At 44.7% G+C, this 21,789-nt stretch overlaps 1 protein-coding gene across 7 annotated transcripts in view; it reads right to left on the bottom strand.

Annotated features, from left to right (window-relative positions):
• FRMD4A (FERM domain containing 4A) overlaps positions 1–21,789 on the bottom strand; it is a 357,641-nt gene that overhangs the window by 257,279 nt on the left and 78,573 nt on the right. The window contains exon 1 of one of the 7 annotated variants that reach the window (XM_088165910.1): positions 14,895–15,074. The exons of the other annotated variants lie outside the window; for them this stretch is intronic. Within the exon in view, the coding sequence (XP_088022036.1) occupies positions 14,895–14,927 (33 nt within the window). The 5' untranslated portion in view covers positions 14,928–15,074. Of the gene's footprint in view, positions 1–14,894; positions 15,075–21,789 lie in introns of those variants that run through there. 7 annotated transcript variants of the gene reach the window in all.

Genomic DNA, 21,789 nt, shown 5'->3' with positions numbered 1-21,789 from the left:
GGTTACCTGGGAGTCAAATCTCCTCTTTGAAATACTGAGAATACTTTGTGTGTACTCCTACAGTGAACAGTGCAAATTTGCCTGTTTTCTGTCCAAGCCTGAGAGCCTTCCAAGCCTAATTTTTAAATAAATTTTACTATATACTGAGATAGTTTGGCATATGCTGTTTCCTTAGTAGTTTACAAACAGACAGAGCTTCAGAATATTCTTTTGAAAGGTGTGTAGGTGGGCAGGTATTACAACTTCAGTGTAGAAAACTGGGAGAGAGAAAAACATAGGTGAAGTAATTTCCCTAAGGCCAAGGAAGCAGCAAGCATGTCAAACAAGGTTCAACTACAAGCATTTCTGCATCCAGCAATCCTCAGAAGCCCACACCCACCCTTTCCATCTCAGAGCATCTACCTTTTGGGGCTCACTTTTCATCTGGCTCTATTTTCATGCAGTTGCCTGGCAGCTTCCTTGTTTTTTCCTCCTGAGCACTGTGCTAGTCACCACATCAATAATTGCACAGTTTGAGTTTGTAGTTGCCTCATGACAGGTGAATACAGCTCCCAGCCAGCCTCCAAACCTTTCTACCAAAGCTCTGCTGAGCTGCATAAAGCACAGGATTGACCCAAGATTTTGTCCCAGTGAGCAAAAGTCTGTCACCAATGACACCATCAAAGCTCCAGTAACAAGAGCTGGGTCACACTGGAGGAGAGTTTGCTTTCTTGCCTGGAAGATGGTCAGCACATGGCAAGAGTGTAGGTATCAGAGCTCATTGATGGCCCAACCTGTTTCCTTAAACAAATCCCCAGGAAAAAAAACCTCCCAGTCAGCTCAGAATGCCAGTTTCAGAGGGGAGTAAGCAATCTTTAGGACTCCTTTCCTATGGCATTGGGATAACATGAGGACTGGTGTTCTGTGAGCTCTTGACAAAGGAGGTTGCTTTCCCGGAGCACACTGCAAACTCATTTAAAGATGAGAGCTCTGCTTGCCAAAGCACCAAACACAAAAGTGGTATCACTTCAGATTGACAGCCATTGCTTTTTTTCTTTATTCACTTCATAGTTTTTCAATTCAGTTAGAAGGCATCCACGGCCTGGAGGGACTAGGAACAATCACATTTAGAATAGAACAGATGTAATTCAATGATTCTTTTTTCCTCACTGAGACTTGCTCATTCACCAAAATATCCTTCCACTTTCTTCTGCCTTTCTACAAAAGGTATGGAATACCCTGACACTGTATTAATTAATCTCTCATAATCAACTGGCTGGAGGACCCTGTTATTACCACAGGTTCTTTTAGAGTCGAGCCAGAAAATCCTTATGTCTTGTGTTGAAGAATTGATGCCAAACCATGGCTGGCTACTCTGTGGAATTACCTCCTGTATGTGCAGCAGCAGCAGTGCAGGCTTTCCAGGGCAGCCCCAGCCCCGTGAGCCCCGGCAGCCACAGCTAATTTGTGCATATGCTGCCATTGGATGGATGCCACACAATTAAGGGGACGCCCTGGAGGCATTAACATTCCTCATCTCGCAGTGAGGGCGGTGGGAGAAGGCAGCAGAAGTTTATGGGGTGTTATCCATGGGAGTGTGTTATTTCAACAGCATTTGTACAAATCTGTGAGGACGATTCAGAGCTGGGCAGGGAGCCAACACAAAGAGGTTTCTGAGGCCACAGTGGAAAACTCTCAAAGTCCCTGTTTGCTGGAAGAAGATGGTGATGAGGCAGCATGGGGAACTGATTGTTCTGGACTGGAAAATGCTGATTTCACTTCTGACCTGTTCTGTCTGGAACCTGGGGTTACTCACACTATTTAGGGTGCTTGTAACCCCTACTCCCAGAAAAAAAGCCCATCAACTAGGTCCCTATGAAGCCCTGACAACAAAAAGGGTATCAAGGTCTTCATCCCTCCTGAGGAAGAACCAAGACACTGAACAGCAAGGATGCCAGTGATCTTTCAGGGCCTTGGTATCAAACCAAAGGACCTAAAAGTTCCAAAGGACCAGAGCCAAGATCTTGCCATGACAAAGCCCTTTCAACTAGAGGATTTCCTGGGTGCAGGGACCCTGTGGGTAAGTTCCTTTGGGCTATCACAGAGCCCCAGCTCCAGGGGAATCCATCAGCTGAGTGTATTGAGTTACTACTGCAGCCTCGACTTAGGCTGAGTTAAAGTCTGGGGCTGGCATGCTTTCACCAAGACATCTTGGAAGCAAGCAAACTGGAAAAGCTTTGACAGGAAAATTTTAAGCCAAATTTCCACCCTGTGTTGCTCTTAGAGACACAGTGAGTCCCATTACTGCCTGGCAGAAGGATCTTGGCTTCATGGTGCATCCCAAGCTGTGTCCAGACGGTCCATCCCTATGACTACCTGGGAATGGCAAAAGCCTTTGCCTTTGCAAGGCTGGCATGGGCAGGACTGTGTCTATGCTCTTTATCAACATGTTACAGGGAGGAAAGCACTTGGTGCACTCCTCCTTGCCTCACTCCTACATTTAAAAAGCCACAAAATATATAAAATAAATGAATTAAAAATACTGCACTTTCAGCTGCACTGATTTTGGGAGAATTACATTATCTCCCACCATTAGTGCATTTATTCCCCAGTGCTGAAATGTGTGTACTAAGGCTTCAGCACTGCTGGCTAATTTAGGAGTGTTGCCATCATCATAAAAGGAAGAAAATCGATTCAAATCAAAACACCACAAACAAACTATGACCTTATTCAAATCAGAAAAAAAACCAACCCAGTCCCAACCTCTAACAGCTTTGGTAGGATGCCAGAGAAGCTGAGAAGCTATGCAAGATGCACAGCATTGATTACTGTGCAATAATGATTTCCCTTCAGCCTCAGACCTCACTGTATCCTTCGTTCAGCATTCCAGAACATGTCTCTGAGCATCGTTGGGGCTGGGAAGTAAAACACATCCAGCCTCGATGGAGGTTGCAGGTTAAGTATTGCTCTTAGGTTTTGTGGACCAGAAGAGTAGATAAATTCTGTCAAATTAATGTAAATGCTCAGCAATAATTTTTGCTTCTGAGAGTCTTTAAGTGCTTTTTTAGGGTTTGGAAATATTTCTGTGTTTTTCATTTTGTGAAATGGCATGAATCTCTGAATCTCTCCTTGGTCCTGAGATTCAGTTTGGTTTGGTTTTGGTTTTGTTTGTTGAATTTACCAGTTGTCTGCTGGAAATTAGAGTTTTAAATAATTTCTTGTTCTTGGTCCTTCTTCTGTGCTTTTTGGAGCATCACACAGATAAAGGAGTGGCCACACTCCTGGCTGAATGCAAACTGGCACAGTTCCTTCAAGGAACAGTTCCCTCAAGGGTGGTGGTTTAACACAAGTTTGCATCACTGACTCTCTGCCCTGCATTTCATTCCCTTTGGGTTTGGTCTTTTCTCCACTGACACTAATTCTTTTACAACATACGTAATAGGCAATGTAGCTTTATTTCATCTGCCTGTTTGTTCTGTGGGTGATATCTCCCAGGGAAGATTAATGATTTAAGCTGATTTAATGCTGTGCATATTTTCTGTAGGGAAAAAAAGAAGGAAAAAAAAAAGAAAGAAAAGAAAAGGAAAGGAAAAAAGAAAAGAAAAAGACACCTCATCTCTTTTTCTGTCCAGATTGAAAAATGTTATCTTGTCTTGAATTTTGGGGTATTTTTCTCTCCATTGATATTTGTTGTTTTCCAGTCTTTGATAGCCTCCTAAACAATTTCATCATCCTTCTGTACATCTGTGATGTTCCCATATTAATGTGAGTCATTCCAGCCAATAAGACTGGGACTGAGCTGAGTGTATGAGAAACTACAGTTTGTCTGTACTGAGTTTCAGGAGATTTTCCAGGGAAGATTTTGACCCTATGCCATGTAGTCCCATTCACCTGACTGTTCTGCCACCTTTCCCTTTTCTTCTTACTTTATCCAGGAGAAAAGCCAGCTCACTTGGCAAAAGAGGTTTGTTATGTCTGTGGGAGAGGTTTGCAATATGTGGCTGATGTTTGCCCTTGCTCTTGCTGAGGCACCAGAGCACTGTTACCACGCATTTAAAAGGATGTTCAAAAAAACCTCAAACCCAGATATATGTGACAAAACCGTGGTCTGAGCCAAAAATTAAAAAAAATACTTAGAACTTGTAAAGAGCTGTTTGGAGGTTAAAGAAATGCCAATAACAAAAAATATCTTTTTCTTCTCAATCTACCTGAGAGTCTACTTTAATAATAATGTGGTGTTTACTAACTAGAAAATTTTGACTCAGCGAGAATGCAAAGATCATTAGTAAATGCACAAGAGTGATTTAAAATAGGGTAACTACTGGCATATGCAGACACATATTTCTAAAAATGAGTTGCAACACATCGTAAAAGTCACACCCATTTTATAAAGCTTTCTTTACTGCCCTCTCAAATGGGGGAAAGTAATCAGATTCAGCTTTCATGTGGACAAAGACATTTATTCCAGGCAAAGGTGGCATATAGAGAGATGCAAATGGTCCCTCCCCACCCTCAGCACATGGTTTTGCACAGGGCTGTGTTTTCATTTGTGCATTCAGAAGCTGCCTGGCATTTCCATACAGTCAGTTCAGCCCTGCTCACACCTACTCCCACGGCTGTCTGTTTTGTCAGCCTGGATTACTCCAAAAAGGTGCAAGGAGAAATGATTAACTGCAGTCAATATATCTGGAATTCTTAGAGGGAACGAATAACATTTGCTTAAGTAAAAAATAGCCAGGTGAGAGCAGTCATATGCTTGCTGATATTATACACTGCACTGGGGGGATATCAGGGTGAAAAGCTAGAAAAGGCCAGGCCTGAGTGGATGTTTCGTGATGCAATTTTTAATTTCAGGATCAGATGTTCCCTTCACCCTAACCTCTGCACTCATATTTTCCTCTTCCTTGTGTGGGGTGGAGCTGCCTCAGGGATGAATCAGGGAAGGTGTCTGCTCTCTAAAGGGCTCCTTGGCATTTGTGGCACACAGAAGGTGCACGAGGAATGAAGATGGGGAGTGCTGCAGAGGGTGAAGAAACCTTTGGGTGAAGATGTTTGGTAATGAGTGACTCATATACCCCAAACTTTTACTAATGATCCCTGACATCTAAGCTTTATTTTTGAGTTTCTGAGAGACATCCGTGGTACATGACTTGAAGAAAGCCTGGGCTCTATAAGAAGCAAATGGTGAGGGACACAATGAATACAGAAAGTGCTGTATGATGTTGAGGATACAGAGAAGTCAGAAATGGCCCAAAACTGAAAGAGACCTCTAGTGATTCCTTCATGGCTCAATTTACCTCAGTTAAATGGAGACAAACCCAAGTATGATTACAGGTTTTAATTAACTTTGATGCTGTTGTAATTAATGTTTCAGAAAAAATACAGAAGAAAATTAATAATTCTGTTTTCAGGGCAGTATTCAGTAAATATAGTTATTTGGTAGGAAATGAGGAGAATACAAAATAAGGAATGGCTGCTCATTGTCTGAGCACTGTCCATCTTATGCAGGAGACCCATGAAAAAATATTTGTGTGACTGCACTGTTAGATGGGATAGGGCTGCAGGGATGTCCCTTGCTCCAGTATTTCCCAGCTTTGCATCTTGCTGGTGCTCCCTCTTTGAAAAGCAGCTTTACAGGTATGCATTCTACCTCCATCCAGCTGGGACATGGGGTTTGGGCTGAAGGAGGTTTCCATGACGTGGGTACAGGTGCTCCACCTCATCTCTGCCCCTCTACCCCTGCCTCCAGAACTTACCTGTTTAGTCCTGGTTGCCTTTTCTCAAACTCCTTTCTCCAGCCCTAATCCTCTGTCCACATCCTCCCCTCCTCCTAGAATGCTTATTCCATCTTGGATTGTGTTTCTCTTCCACTTGTGCCTTATTTTCCACGCCTCTGTGGGTGTCAGCAGAAATCCCAGGGATGCAACACAGGCTTCCTGTCCCACACATTGGGAGTCACCAGTTGAATAGTGACAAGAAGAGATCCTGGCTTAAAGCTCAGGTTAAAGAGCAGGTTCCAGCCTAGACGTTTCTCAGATATCCCTCCCAGGGTGCCATCTGTAGCAGTAGAAGTTCCACCCAAATACCAGTGAGGGTGTGAGCACCGAGGCCTCGGTGCCATGGAGAGGTGTCTGATGTCATGAAAACACATTTAATCTCTCATCTCACCTGATCTCTCTCTCAAGACCACAACACATTAGGGGAGGGGTTGTGCCAGCCCTAATGAAGCTAAATATTGCCTTCTTTGTGCCATATAATTCTTTGGCCTGATCATGAAATATTTGCTGAAAAGATTAGTCTTATAAGTAATTAATCTTTCTGGAAAAGAGTATCAGTGGTACCAGATAATACTCGAACTCCCTCTATCCAAAACAATTTAATCTCTTCTAAATGAAATCCATTTTTCTAAAGAAAAATTACTTCAACAGTATTATTCAGAACCTGGCCATGGAGAGATTCAACTTTAGATGAAGCTGTAATGATTTCACCTAACTTCGTATTTCAACTCCTAAGTTACTAGAATTAATTGAGCGTGTAATTAAGGAAGGGTTTTCTTACCAATATGATCATGCCTATAATTAAAATCTCACACAAATGTGTGCATGTAAGAATAGGGCAGGGCAGAGAAGAGAAGAGACCAAAGTGTCTGACAGGTTTACATCAAAGGACCTGAGCTCCTGAAGCTCTGAGCCAGAGGGAGGGGAGGAAGGGAAGCCAGGACTGGCTCATATCTGACTTGATAAATTGTTTTTGACCTCCTGTCTTCAAAGTCCCAAGTGGTTTGAGTGCTGTCTACCCAGGAGATGTCTTCTACCTTTCATGTTCCTTCAGCACAGCCAAGCTTTGCAAGTGTTTGTGCTACCAAGAGCAGAAGAATGATGATATCTGCCTGTTTTCAGAGGGACTGAAATGGGTTTGGCTGCTGACTTGGGCTGTGCCTCATCAGTGCTGTGGCCCAGGGGACCCCATGTCATGTCCTGAGAGCCACCACTTTCCTCTGATGTTTGTTGTATGGGAGAGCCATGAACAAGATTTGGTAGAAAAAATAGAAAGGAGTGGTGCGTTTTTACTGCTGATATTTATACTGCTTTTACTACTAAATCAGCCTTAAATAGCTGTTCAGCCTGTCATGTGGGACCCAAGTCAATGGCTCTGGCTCAGGACAGCTGCATTTGGGGAGATTTTCCTGTTCTGAACATGAGGAGATGTTGGGTGCTGGGAAGCTGCAACACAGCACTGCCAAAACAGCTGAGCTCCTGCACAAAAGGAACAAGGGTTTTCCCTAAAAAACCCAAATAAATCACCAAAATGGGGACTTGGAGCTTGAAGAGAAGAAGGGATTGAGTCCCTTAGCTGGTCTGCCATGTGTTGTGATATCCTTGACTGTATGAGGGAGGGGGAAATCCCTCCCTCATAGGATAACCAAGCCAAGGACCAAGACAATGAGGAAAAACAGGTGTGGGTGAATGTTACATGAAAGAAGCCACCCTGAAGAGGGAAACTCTCTCATTTGTTTGATATCTGCTGTGGTCAGGGAATCAGGACTTTGTATATTTGTTGACACTGTAATATGTTTATAAATCACATCAAAAAGACACCTGCATCTGTCCTCTGGTCTTCTCTGAACTGGAGCAACCTGAAGGGCGTGGGATTTTCGTCTTGCTGGTTGAATTCCAAATGCAGTCAGAGTTTTGGTCTCACAGATTTGGTGGGGTTTATACTGAGATGTAGATAAAGGAGGCATGCAGGGAAAGTTAAGGTACATTAGATGTGTGTTCTCAGGAAGAAAGCCCACATGGCCAGCTGCACACATATTTTACATTTATTTAAATCCAGTCAAATATTATAAGAAATAGCTGAAGTCCATGCTGGGGTGCTTAGAGCTATGCTGGTATGCACCGGTTATGGATCAGACATTTTTAATATGAAATATGCATCATACAAGTGCTTTATTTCCTTTCATATAGTCCCAAACATTAAACACATGCAGTCCCTACCAACACTGCCTTCAGAACGACCTAATATACCAGGCAGATGTGCAGGAGAGCTGTTTTCCTCCGTAGATAACTACCAGGCTGGCATTTCGGGGCAACCATCATTTTTTGCTTCATAATCATCTCACTCATATTTTTCTCATTTTTTCAGCTTTCCCATATTTGCAGCAGTGACCTTCCCCAGGGAATGCAACCTGTGATTCACAGCTAAAGAGTGGGTGTCGCTGTCTGAGTTCTGCTTTTGAAAAGGGTGGCAAATTGCCTCGACAACAGCTGCCATTAAGTAAAATACTTAATGAAATGACTGGGAAAATGAGTGCTCACCAGTGTATTTTCTTTGCACTTCCTAAAAATGCCTGTGACCCACACACTGAGCTAGCAAGCTTTATGCTCTTAGTGCTATCATCATCAGCTTTCTTCCCTCCAGTCTGTGCCTTGCCATACTGAATTTTAAACATTATTATTAATTACTGTGTTGTTGCTATTGCTATGATTGCCATTATTAATTTCATTTTGGTACCTCTGTGGTCTTTACATAGCCCCTCCAGTGAGTTTCTCTGTGAGGTCACAAGGAAGACAAGAGAAGCTCTTTTGGCACTTTCAGGCAACCTCAGCCACATGAAGGTTTGGAGAATGTAAGACCTTCCTGAGCACCTCTGCTACAGCCTGGGTTTGCACAGGCTGTGCAAGACATGGACAACTGAGGCCAGGGTGCAGGATGGCTTGAGCTGGGACATGGTGTCTGGGCGCTGGGAGGTGAGCAGGGCATGTGGAGCAGTTCCTATTTTCATCCCTTGAAAGGATCCAGTGGTATTTGAGACACAGTGTGAGAGCTTTGGTCACCAAGGCATGCTGTGATCATTCCAGGCTCCAACACAACAGCTGGAGCCAAGCCTAACTGCACCTCCCAGTGATGTGGTCCCCATGCTGAGCTGGTGATGGCAGAGAGGGGATCAAACTGTCTGTGAAAGACAAAGCAATCCCAGCTTTGTGATTATCCTGGCTCATCTCGGGCTGTCTGACAGTCATGGGAGAGCTCAGCAAGAGCTCAGGCTGCTGTGCAGGCAAGGGTAGATCCTAGGATAGTGTAGCCAGACTCAGCTGTGCTTCTGAGGGTGCTGAGAATGGACAGCACTCCCCAGGCTTTAGATTATGGATGAAATACTTGAGTCTGAACCACAACCCTTCCTCCTTAAAAACTGAGGCAAAATACTGCTATATCCTCCTAAACTTCAGTAGGGAGCATTTGGGGACATGGATTGTGTTCTCATGATCCAGCACTAAGCACACAGGTCCCTGTGCTGGATTTTGAGCTCCTGGTGCTCTGCAATGCTATTCCCATTTGCAGCAGAGTCCAGCTCCTGCCCAGGATACACGGAATTTCCTCTCCTGGACAGTAAATAACCCATCCCTGCTGTGACTGGGCACGAGTGCAGGGCCCAGTCAGGCACGGAGCTCACTGCTCTGCTGCAAAGCACAGCCGGGGAGGAAAAATAACCTTTCATTTTATGTTCAGTGATATATTGTCTTTAAATCTGAATGGGTTTAGGAAATGTTACAGAACAGAAACTGTTCTGCTTTTCCAGAGGCATAATGTTATGGTACAGTTGTTCCAAAGCCAAACTCCGCTCTGAGTTATGCCCTTACATCCTCTCTCCCAGGTATTTATAAAATTATGATTAACAGTAGCAGACATAGAACTTCATTATTTCTTGAATTGCCATTCTTTTTAACTATCTACAAGCTCAGAGAATTACATATGGCCTCATTAACCTCTGTGTCAAACTGGTGATAAGGCAGGGGAGGAGGTACCCCTTCAGCTGCTCGACAGCCTGTGCAGGGCTGCTGAGGGAACACCAGCACTGCCCAGTTCATGCTGTGAGCTTCGTGGGTCCTGGGGTTCTTGCACAGGAACCTGAAATGTTGTGTTTGTGTTTGTGTCCTCACTGCCCATATGAGGTTACTCCATCTGGCAGATCAGAAGCCCCAGAAATAAATGGCTTTGGAAATCTCACTCTGTAAGTGTCATTAGTACCAGTGTGAGTCTATCATGCTGGGATACTCAAAATAAGAGTGAAAACCACAGTTGTATCAAAACAGATCTTAGACTCCATAGAAGCAACATGAATGCTTTTGGAAGGATGGGGGCAACTTTTGTCTTTTGGCCTTTCGGTATTCTTAAAAACACCAGGACTGGTTTCACAACACACACAAAGGAATTATTCTGCCTCTTGGCTTCCACAAGAGTGCTGTACAGTGACTTTAATTTGCATAGCTGTCAAGACAGTGCAGGATCCTAACCTGAACTTCTGCAAGATCACTTGCAAGATAAAAGTTTAGAATCTGTTCATATGTTTTACTGCATGCAGCTGCACAAAACCCCCTGCTTATATAAACTTATTTTCAGTGCCATCCAAGAAGGGTGAAAGACTACAGCAACCCAAAGGTGTAACCCAGACTCCAGACTTCACTTTCCCAGGGGTAATTCCCCCTCCTGATTTCCTTCCCGACAATCTCAAAGGCCAGCTGTCACAGCCTTTGCTATTTAGGATTCTCAGGGTATAGTGTACTTCCCAAAGTTTCTCTGCTTCGAGCCAATGTGAACTTCTCTAAGTAAGGCACAAGGACAACTCAACCATTCTTTGTGAGAGATCCAGCGGTCAAAAACTAAGTGGCTTTGAAAGCAGAGCCAACAGGGTTTAACAAACCAACAGCAACACCATGGGAGTTTGCTAATCCCCAAAATCTACAATAAACAGATAAAGTTAATAAGATTCAATAAACGAGAACAGCCCCATTAATGCTTAAAGAGCACTATCTAAATACTACACACTTTATTTACAGAGTTCCCTTGCTGAATTTGCTGTACACAGGAACACTCAAAATTCATTATCTTTGGATGCAAAGCTTAGTAAATTCGACAGTAATTAATCTCCATTTACCCTCCGCGTGTGTTTCTGAACAGACGAAAAGTTCATTGAAAAAGTTCTTTCAGCCGCTCTGAAAGGGAAGCAGTGCTTTGATAAACAAAAAAGCACCAAACACAGGCTTCTGAAAGGAAAATAGAGCAGTAGCCAGTTCTGCGTGGTTCGAGCCAGGTGCTCATTGCAAATTCAGTAGCGTGCACTGGCAAGTGTCAGCAGCAGAGAAACTGAAATTACTGAAATTCTTATGCCAGTGTAATTTGCTGAAGGCGATGCACTGAGGGTTAAGGCAAATTGTGCATGTGTTGAGGATTATAAAACAAATTAAAATGGAGGCTAACAAAAGGAGTGCAATATTTATGCATTTCTTCATTCTTTTCACTTCGTGGTACTCAATCAACTTCACAGTCTCTTAAGGTGGCATGGGGACATTGCTATTGTGTACGTTCATGTGCTCTGAAAATGGGGACTCAGCATCCCAGGCTACAGAATTTAACTGGTTCTGGTAAGAGTTATAAGTACCTCTATTAACCTACCAAATATTTACAAGCCACCCATTACTTCTAATTAAGAAAAACTTAATCATCAACACAAAAAATGCAGTAACTTTCCTGTTCAGTGTGTTCTACTTATCTGCTTCAGTTTTGATATACCAGCCCATTTTACCGTGTATCCCTTCCCTTTCCCTAGAATTCCTGCATCTGTGCACCCTGGTTATACAAAAGCAGAAATGTTTTAATCACCCATGGCTTGCTGCAGTGGAGTCCATTACATGGTATAAGAGGCTTAGTGTTTAATACCCAATTTACCAAATATTTTAAAGAGTTTCTAAAGTACCCACAGTATGATCACCCAGCACGGCCCAGCAACCAAATGGGTTATTATTTTGTGGAATGAAAAACAAGACCTCTATGAAATATGCTCTTGGCTGTACATTCCCAGCCCTCTGCTGGCAAGCCGTGCCATGGAGCTGGTTGGAGAAGTGAGGACATTGTGCCCCATCTCTGCCCAGTGTGTCAGCTCCAGCCTCCTGCACAATAAACTGGACTTTTTTAGTCAAGATGTATCCACCTGTCCCTCTGTCAGCTCTGATGTGGAGTGACAACCTCTGTGAACAACAGGGACCAAAGAGCTGACAGCAATCTCATTTTCAAGTGCCACCACGAGATTCACCCAAGCCCACCTGCAGGGATTTAGACCTCATTTTAATTCCAGGGACCCTTGCATTTGGCTATGAGAGGCAGATGCAGGCTGTCCTCACCTGCTGGTGACAGACTGTGAGAAATCCCTTCAGAGTCAACTCTTGCTCCTACTTACCCATGAAACAAAGAAAATTGTTTGGTTTTAGTTTTCTGTCTAGATTTGATAAAATCTAGCTCTATTTGGCTAAATAGAGCTGCTTGGGACTCTAAGGATAAAACAGAGTCTTTCTTTGCATTTCTCTGTGGCAGGGAGATGTTTTCACACAGGTTCAAGTCTTGGAGCTCCCAGATGCTCCAGGCTCTTTCCAGGTTCTGCCAGAAATGACCAGAAGCCTACTGCCCTTCATGTCACTGTACAAACCAAAGCACAAAAAAACCTTCTAACTAGCCCCCAACAGTTTCAGCCTTAGTGTAAAACAAGTGACAACAGATGGGATCAGACAGACGGGGGAATAGAGGAGGGAAAACGAGGCAGTATCAGGGAGTGTGACAGGCAGGGGTCTCAGCACATTGGCAGCCTCGCTGTTGTCAAGTTTTTTTTTTTGTGTAGTCATCACATATTAACGTTGTATTTGGGGAGTTAATAGATTTTACACTTGATTTTCTGGCAGGGAGCATGGAGCCACTGCCAGCCATGAAGCATCTTGGAAATGAGATTAGTTTTCAAATCTATTCAAGTAATCTATGCATTGTTATTTCTTGAAAGGTAAAGATGCAAGGGCCAAATCCTGACCTTTATTTCACAGAGTCTATTTGAATATCTCCATCAGCTGCCATGGAGCTACTCCAGATTAACAGCAACGTAACACCAACGTCAGGATCTGGATCTTCCAGAGAATCCCATTGATCTTACATCATTGCAATAGCTGATTTAAAACCACATTTCTTTGGCTTGAGAAGCTTTTCCCACACACAAAGGAGGTCAGAACCTCTCCCTTTCTCAAATATCAAGGCAGATTGTGATCCAAAGGATCGTGTCTATATTCCCAAGCATACTCTTCTACAGGATCAATAAATTACCTGATAGTGGCAATTGAGATTACATTTTATGGATGGTATAATTAGGATTTACATTCCAGCTATGAAGCAGGTCAGATGAACAAACAGAATACCCCGTCCTGGACCACTTCCCTTACTCTACTTTGTCATTTTTATAGCTTCACACATGCTGCAGGTGCTGATACTACACACGTCTGACTGTAACCCACACATCAGGCTGAGAGCACACCAGTCCTGGGAGAGACTGCCTCCAGCAGTCCTTTCAAGCCTGGTTAGAGGAGCAGAATGGAAACATCAGCTAAAGCGACGAAAGTTACATTTTCTAATAATGTAAATGAGATGGAAATGTTGGGCAGCTGCTAGGGGTGTCCTCTATTATCTGATTTTTAAAAAATAACACTGCGAAATGCCTTACAAAGCCTAACATTAATGTATGTATTCCTCAGTAATGAGAGATATGAATGGCTGGGTCTATAATCTCTTATAAATCTTTCATTCTAAAAACTGCCCATAGCATTGTTCTTCGTAATGGAGAGCTATATGAAGTTGGCAGGTTTTATTTTAAAATTATCAACTTACTGTTCAAGACAAAAAAACCTGAATTAAAGTGGAAAAAAAATTACTCCCCCGGAGAATTGCAGTGCAGACATTTGCTGGCAAATTATTTTTATTTAAATCACTTTTCTTGGTTTTAATATTGAAAAGACTTTAAATCATTGAAGAGCCTTTAATTTAGGATAGTGGATAGCAGGGATGTAATTGAGGAGACCAGACTAGATGATCTGCTTCAGCACGGGGGCTGGACCAGATAATTCCACAGAATTTTTTCAAGTCTGGCATTTATAGAAAGCAACTCTTGTCTGACTGCCCCTTCAAAACTGTTTGCATCTAACACATACAAAGACATCCTGTTGCCAGCAAGAATTGCCACTGAATTCTAATTCTTCCAATCTTGAGGTACAATAAAACAGAGTTGGATTGAATGTGGTGATGGACTGAAATCTGAAGGATTTACCCAAGGCAGTTACCACATGGGATGGAGGTAGTGACTAAATAAAATGCAATCAAGATTCAATCTATCCCCCAGGACCACAAAGAAATAATGGCATGGTAAGAAATTTTACAAACTAAACCATCATTGTTTTTTCTCTGTCTTTTCCCTGCTGGAATTCAAGTTTCTTAAATAATGGGGATTACTGTCAAACCTTTAAAGAGAGTTGAGAGTGTGAGCAGGCAGCAGACAAGTGCAGCAATTCCTTAGCTCTGCACACTCACTCTCTGTTACAGCTTTCTGGTCTGGGTCCACAACAAGAGGTCTCCCACCCTGACAGGGTATTTGGGCTCAAAGTCCCCCGCTTTGCTTGTCCGTGCCCCCCTTGCTGTGAAAACACCTCTCTGGGGTAGCCCCGTGTCCCCATCCGTGCCCGTGCCGCAGGTAAGCGTCCCCCGGCTGGCTCCCCGGGGAGCACGCACAGACACACAGACACAATGAGAGCCTCCAAGTGGAAATTCAAACAAAAATATGGCTGTCTACTCCAAAAGGCAAACTCATTTACAAAGGTCATCTCTGTCGAGGAAGAGTGATGCGTTACTCCCCTCTTGGAGGCAACTGCTGTCGCTCCTCTGCCGAGTTACATTCACGAGCATAGTTTTGAAAAATAAGAAAGAAAGAAAAGAGACAGAAAAGAAAAGAGACAAAAGCCCGGCGAGCCCCCTATTCATAGAGCTAGCCCCGCAACTCCCCTTCCCCCGGTCGGGTAAATTGAGCTTCAGAAGACATTAACATGTTTCCCTACCTTCGTTCTCATCGGAGACAGAAGCCCTTCCATTTTGGTCCGATCCTCATGCCAATCCTCGTGCCCCAACTTAGTATCTCGTGCCCGTCTCAAGCATCCCACACGAACAAGAAGAGCATGTCAGGGACCGCCAGCGACACCTTCACGGGAGCCCGGCCAGCTGCCAGCCTGCCAGCCCGCAATGCTCCGCCGCGTGGGGCTCCGCTCCTGGAGACACCTTCCTCCCTGGCCCTCCTCTCTCGCTCTCTGTGCATAATCTGCCCGCAGCTATGTTTGTACCATCGCGGCTGACAAACGATCCCTGCCTTACGTAATGCATTCAGCACAGGACGGGCGATCCCAGCCCGGCCGCGGGGACCCGCTCGGGGAGGGGAGGAGGGATGCAGGGATGCGGGGATGCAGGGATGCGGGGATGCAGGGATGCAGGGAGGGAGGAAGGTGCGGGACCCTGCCCTGCCCTGCCTATTGTGCCGCTGGGGCTGATCCGCCAACCCCCGGCTGATGCTCCTCCGCTCCCCCTGCTAGCCAGGAAAGCACCGGGAAAACTTCGTCACCGTGGAAGATCGTGGATTCCCCGGTGCTGACTTAAAAGGGTGTAATCCTCACTCCAAGCCTCAGCCCAGGAGGTTTTCCCTGCTCGGGGAACGCCAACAGTTGGAGCATTTTCTGCTGGGCGCGTTTGCTGTCAGCGAGTGACCAAACCCACGCTGAAAGGGAGTTCCTGTCAATTGTCAGCCGGGAATTCAAGGGAAGAAAGAAAGAAAAGCGCACTAAACAAAAGGAATACACTCCTGCAAAGTTGGTCAGCAAAAGATACTCCCTGAATGCATTACTATTAGCATTTTAATTCAGATCAGAGCGTACCTTTGTGGAAAATTCCCTGATTGCTCCTGCTTTATGCATTTTGGTTTTCATCATGAAGTGATGTTAGGACTGAAGCTCTTTCAGAGAAAAATCCAACTAAAAAACAGTTTCACACTTACAAACACACAGGCGTTCAGTCCACAGGGCCAGACCAGACCAGTCCAAAGTGAAATTGTTTTGAAATGCCATCAAATGAGCACAGTTTCCCATCACTGCTCTGAAGGTCAGCTCCCCTGAGGGCCACCCCACTTCCTAACACAAACACAAAAAGGAATCCACTTCCTCAGCCCAGGGGGTAACCTTCCACATACCAGTACCAATTGCTGTCCAAAAGCAAAATTAAAAACCCTGTTACACCACCAGAACTTGATTTTCAGTATTAGAAAAATCACTGTCAGGCTGGTTGGAGCATATTACAGGTGGACATTTCTAATGCTCTTTAACACCAACTCTTAGGCCCCAAAGCTACATGCTCAGGGACAGTCACTGTCTGAGCTGGATCTGGCTAACTCCTGAAAATACCACATATTCTTTGGATGATGATGGGTATTCACCTCAATTAGCTTTCACCATCCAAAACTCTGCTTTCTGGTCCAAGCCAGCCACTGAGGCTCCTGCAAAACCAAAAAGAGAGACCAGTTCCTTCTCAAAGGGATTGGCTGCTCAGACCAGGGACCATCTCTGAGCCCATGTATCCTTCATGCTCAGCCCAGGCTGCTGGAGGCTACACTGAGAAGGAGAAGGTGCAGTGGAAAATGTTCATGGTGATGTCATGGTTGGCTCATGGCATCCCAGGGTGCAAAGCCTGGGATGAAGCCAGAGACAGACAAAATTCCTACCCTTCAAGCCTCAGCAGAAGTGCTCCCAGACAGTGACACATATGAGGGTGTTCAACCCCACTCATCCCTTTTCTTCTCTATCTCTTCCAGTCCTTTCGACCATGTAGATATTGCAGTTTAAGGCCATTTTTCTTATTATTCTTTATGGGGTAAAAACAGGGGGAGGGAGGCGTCCCCTACAGTGATTAATATTAATTTCAAATATAATTAACTGTTCTCAGCCAAATTCAGGTTCTTATCAAACATGAACAAATCTGATCATATCCTACTGAAGGCAGAGATAAGTTTTCCAGAGCTATAGAGACTGTAGAATGCTGGCAGGCTCATCCATTTCTTGCTGGTTGTATATAAATGTGTTTTGCTATTGGTATTTACAAGACTTTAATAAGACTTTGAATAAATGGCAGCAGGAATTCCAGGCTCCAGTAAGACAAGGCCTTTGTGATTTTTCTGCTGTACAACATTGGGCCAGACTCTGATGACAGGCTTACAAGCCTGTGCATCTGTGAAACATCATCTTGTCCAAATTGTCAGGGGAATTTGACTGCCCATAGCCTCAAGAGGAATGTAAAGGAAGAGGAGCTTTTGGATATTTTGGAGATGTCAGGTCAGGTGCTCAAGATTTAATGCAATATGATAATATGGAGGATGCACCTATGGCACCATATGAATGCCCAGTTCTCTTACAGCTCAGCTCTGCTTTGAACTAGGCTACACCACAGTGCCCCGTGAGCTTCTCTGCTTTATCTCTGTTTACAAGAGAAAAAAAAGGAAAAAGGCATTTCTCCTAAAGTCCAAAAGAGTAATTCAGTCTGGGACCAGAAAAGCAAGCTGGGGCCTTTCTGGTTCAGCAGCACTCAAAGCCACTCTGATCTGAATGGATTGGGAATTGTGCTGATACTGCATGAGTCAGAGCAGAGCCCAGCTCAGCAGGATGAGCAGGAATGGGAAAGAGTATGGTGCTGTTTGAGCAGCACCAGTGGCTGTGAGCCAGCAGCGAGACTCCCTCTCCAGGGAGCGCAGGCTGTGACCCCCAGCTGCACCCCAAGGATGCTCTGGGTCCCTGGGAAAGTTGTCAACTCTTGCATGGCATCACCACAAGCCACAGCTGACGTGGTGTGTGTGACAGTAAGGTCTGTTCACATCCACCTTCACCAGTGGGGCCAGGGGACCCAAGTGGTTCTGCCTGTGTGTGATTTTATCCTGGCTCCTTGGAAAGCAATTTCCTGTAAGAGCTGGAGCATCAGTGGGTGGATGGGTATTGTGCATCACATCATCCTTCTCTCAAACTCCAGGCACCAGGTTGGACTAGAGCTGTACTAACATCTAGACAGACACTGCTGTAGCCTGTGCAGCCCCCAGCCTGCCCTCCTTGTGCTACAGGAGCAGGATGAACACTCAGTGTGCTTCAGACTGCTTGTGACACTTTCTTTCACATTCAGAGCAGTAATTTTACAACTGTGGGAGCCAAGGAAGTTTATTTTCACTTTAAAGTGGGAGCTTTAGTTGCTCTAGCTGGGGGTGCAGTGCCACAACAGTGTGTGCCATGGTCTGACACCTCATTCCTCTGCTGGGCTGCTACTCACAGCAATGCTCAAATTACTGCAGACTCGTTCTACAGCCTCTGCTCCTGTGATTTCAGATCAAAGGCACTGCAGAGGCAAAAGGAGCATGTGAACTCTTGCATCCTCATCTGGAGAGGGGACCAGCATTTGACTCAGATCCTGGGCAGCTACACCCAGCATATCTCAGGTTCTCCATCTACAGAAGAAGGGACCAACTTGTCTGGTTCACACAGGTGTTGCAGAGGTTCATCCTGTCCTGGATTCAAACCACCAAGAAGATGGGAATATAATCACCCTTGGCTCCTTAACTAGTCATGGGAGTGAGAAACCTTGCAATCCCCTCTTATATTGTCGTAATTAAAATGTCTGCTGGACTCTAGACAGCAGACCAAGGCAGATGTCTACCTGGAACCTGATATGTCCTACCTGGATTCAGCCTTGGAGCTCCATCTCTTTCTAGGCTCTGCTGACTACCTTGACAAATCTCCATGGACCAGAAAGAGCAAAGAGATTCTCCTGATATTTAGCCAAGTAGATCTAAATGGCTGAATTTAGCTGCTTGACTCTGGAGCTGAATCTTGCCCCAGAAATGGCCCCAAAAATCCTTATGTTCACTGTCAGACTACTGGCTGGGGGTTTTCCTCTTGTTCACCCTTTGTAAGTGCACCCAGGCTGGGATAAAATTCTGTAAGCTGAACACTTCCTAACCTTCGGGGTGGGGATGCCAGCACAAAGCCAAGTTGTGCCTCCTGCACCAGCCCTGAGAAACGGAAGCAATTTGGATTTTGACCCAGTTCTCACTGCTCTGTGATGCAAAAAGTTGCCATCTCCTGCAGACCTGCCTGCCACAGGGACAATGGATGCCGAGGCAGCGCAGCCTGCCCTGCCCGTGTGCCCCCGGCCGACCTCGGCACTGGTCATTTCATTCATCCAACAAAAGGTAGCATCGCCCTGTTGCCATGGGAACGCCCCGCCAGCTGAATGGCTACAGCATCCTGTAAGGGAGGGGAAAACATCCCAGTCACACACCAGGGCTGCGCTGAAACCTATCTTATATTTAGAACAGGCGGTGCGGGGAATACTAATGAATATTTAACACTCGGAGTGCCTTTCATACTTGTTTTTTTTTTATTTTCGTTGCATGCTTCCCATAAGCACAACATTTGCTTCCAAATGGTTTGAATATTATTGCTACTGTGCTTCTCTCATCACTGCTTCTTCAGGTTTCCTTTGCTTTTCATGAAAGCAAACTTTTCATGGGTTGCCTAAAAAAGGGAACAATTTGCTCATGCTCTGCAAGATCCAGTCCCTTCTAGGGCTTTCTTTCCCCCCATTAAAAATATCTGCTTTAAACAATTAATTCCCTGTACTGCAGAAAAGAAATGAATCAATCAATCAATCAATCAATCAAACTTTCGTTCATTCAGGAAAAATACACACCTGAAAATATCCTGAAATTCCTTTCTTCTGTCCTTTTCCCCTAAATGGTGAGCAGTGAAAAAAAGGGGTCTAACCACCCAAAAGTCCAAACTAACAATAATTTTATGTGCTGTATTTTATGGCACATATTTTAAAAAGCAAATGTGCTGGACATGGTGGTGAGTCCCACCTGCTACTGCCCAGGCTGTTCAGGCAGATTTAGCACCTCCTGGTGATGAACAAGCAGATTTTTTATTTTTTTTTTAGGATGGCAAAGGAAAGTGAGAACAGCACTGGCTGGTGTGGCACAGAGAAGAGGTGCCCACCCATTGGGTGCTGCTCACAGCACTGCCAGCCTGGGGACTCCCATCTCCAGAGATGCCAGGAGGATGCAGCCTGGCACAGACTGTGGGTTGTGCTGATGGCTGGGTGCATCCTCTCTGGGATGGCACCTCCTCTTCAGTCTCCTCTTTACCTATAAATGAAGTTATAAACAAGGTTAAAAAATGTGATGTATCAGATCTCGTTCTGAAGCAATCTCCTGGCATTATGTACAGCTTTGTTCTCAGAAAGGCCAGATTCTTAGCTATGATTTTAAGAGTGAAATGCGATCTTTTTACTAGCCAGTGGCAAGGCCACTGGGCTCTTTTTTGAGCTTAGCAGCCCTGCAAAAGCTGTTGGGATCCCGAAAGCTTCTCTGTGTGCTTCCTGCTTGGTACCACGCCAAGGCACCAAGGATAGAGGCGAGATTCAGCTGCAGCTTTGTCGGTGATGCAAGCGGAGGAACAGTGCTGAACTGGGTGTGTTGCTTTGGCAGCACTCAGAAACTGGAGCTGTGTTTATTTGTTGCTGGTTGTAGGGCGTATTTTCAAAATGGAGAAAGGTTTTCCCCTCCAAGATTGCCAGTGCAGTCCTTCGAGATCTGCTCTGTGTGTTCACAGGGAGAGGGACTTGCCTCTGAGGAGGCGAAGAGGGGACACACCCCTGCTCTTTGCAAGCTGTTCCACTGATGCAGCATTTGCATGAATAAGTGCTTTCAAAATCATTTGCCACTTACCCTTACATGGCACCAATTCCAGTAAGGGCTAGAAACACAAGCTATTTTACTGGAGTTTGTCTTTAAGGCTCTAATGACCTGTTTTTTCCCAGACCAGCTATGCTTTTTCCACAAAAGCAAAAGCAGTATGATGAATATTAAAGTCTTAAGGTATTAATAAGACTGACTTAGCTGCCTTCCAAATCTGGACAGCAGATTTATGAAACTCATATCTGAGGACCATAGGTCATTGTACAAATCTGAGAAGACTGGGTTACAGCAAAGGCAGTTCAGCACCCTGCCCTGCTTGGCAGGACCATCAGGGTCTGTCCATCCTCCTCCAATAACTGAAAGGCATTTATCTCTATGGCACATCAATGATCTCAGCCATTGTGATCATGATTCCTGTTAAGCCAGTGTGGTAGTTTAGGAAGGAAAAGCTGCCTCTCTACCACACAAATAAACCACCTCAGCAGAGATGGGGACTGCTGTGTTTGAAGAAGTGGGTTCCCAGGATCAGGCTCTGGCTCGGTGGCTTGGGCAAGGCTCTGTCTACTTTCCTTTTTCTTGCCTCCCTCCTGGCTCACTGGGAGGATCTACAGATGCTTTGAGGATCTATAGATGAAAAATGGGAGTTGTAGAGATGAGGCTCACAGACCCAAATCAAGAATTGCTGTGCAAAATCTCTGCCCCAGCAGAGAAAATGGCCTCTGGCAGTTTTCTGCCAGCAGGTACAACCCAGCAGGTGCAACCACGAGGCTGAGCATCCTTCCTAGTCTTCTGACAAAGCATGTGCTAGAAATATGAAGGGGCTTCCTTCCCTAAATAGCAACTGAGCTATATTTTCCTTTTGCTGCTAGGTGTATTTGCTGTTCTGGACGTTTACAGTCAAAACACACACAAAGCCTTTCACTAGAGCATTAGGTCTATGTATGCAGTTTCAACAGTCAGATGATTTATTCATCCACTTCAGTAACCATTCAAACAGGGCACGATGTAGAAAGCAACAAACACGGAGTGTTTGTGTTTGGTTTGCAAGAAGAAATCAACAGAACAGGATAAGAGACGCTGTTTTTCCAATGTAAAGGGCTCCAATCCCATCCCTGTCAATATCTCTGTCTAATTAAACACCATTTCTCAAAACTACAACTCTGCTAAAGCACAGCTATTAT

The sequence above is a fragment of the Sturnus vulgaris genome, chromosome 5, assembly GCF_052056855.1.
Source record: "Sturnus vulgaris isolate bStuVul1 chromosome 5, bStuVul1.hap1, whole genome shotgun sequence".
Classification (NCBI taxonomy): Eukaryota; Metazoa; Chordata; class Aves; order Passeriformes; family Sturnidae; genus Sturnus; species Sturnus vulgaris.
This window is presented reverse-complemented; position numbering and strand designations above follow the sequence as displayed.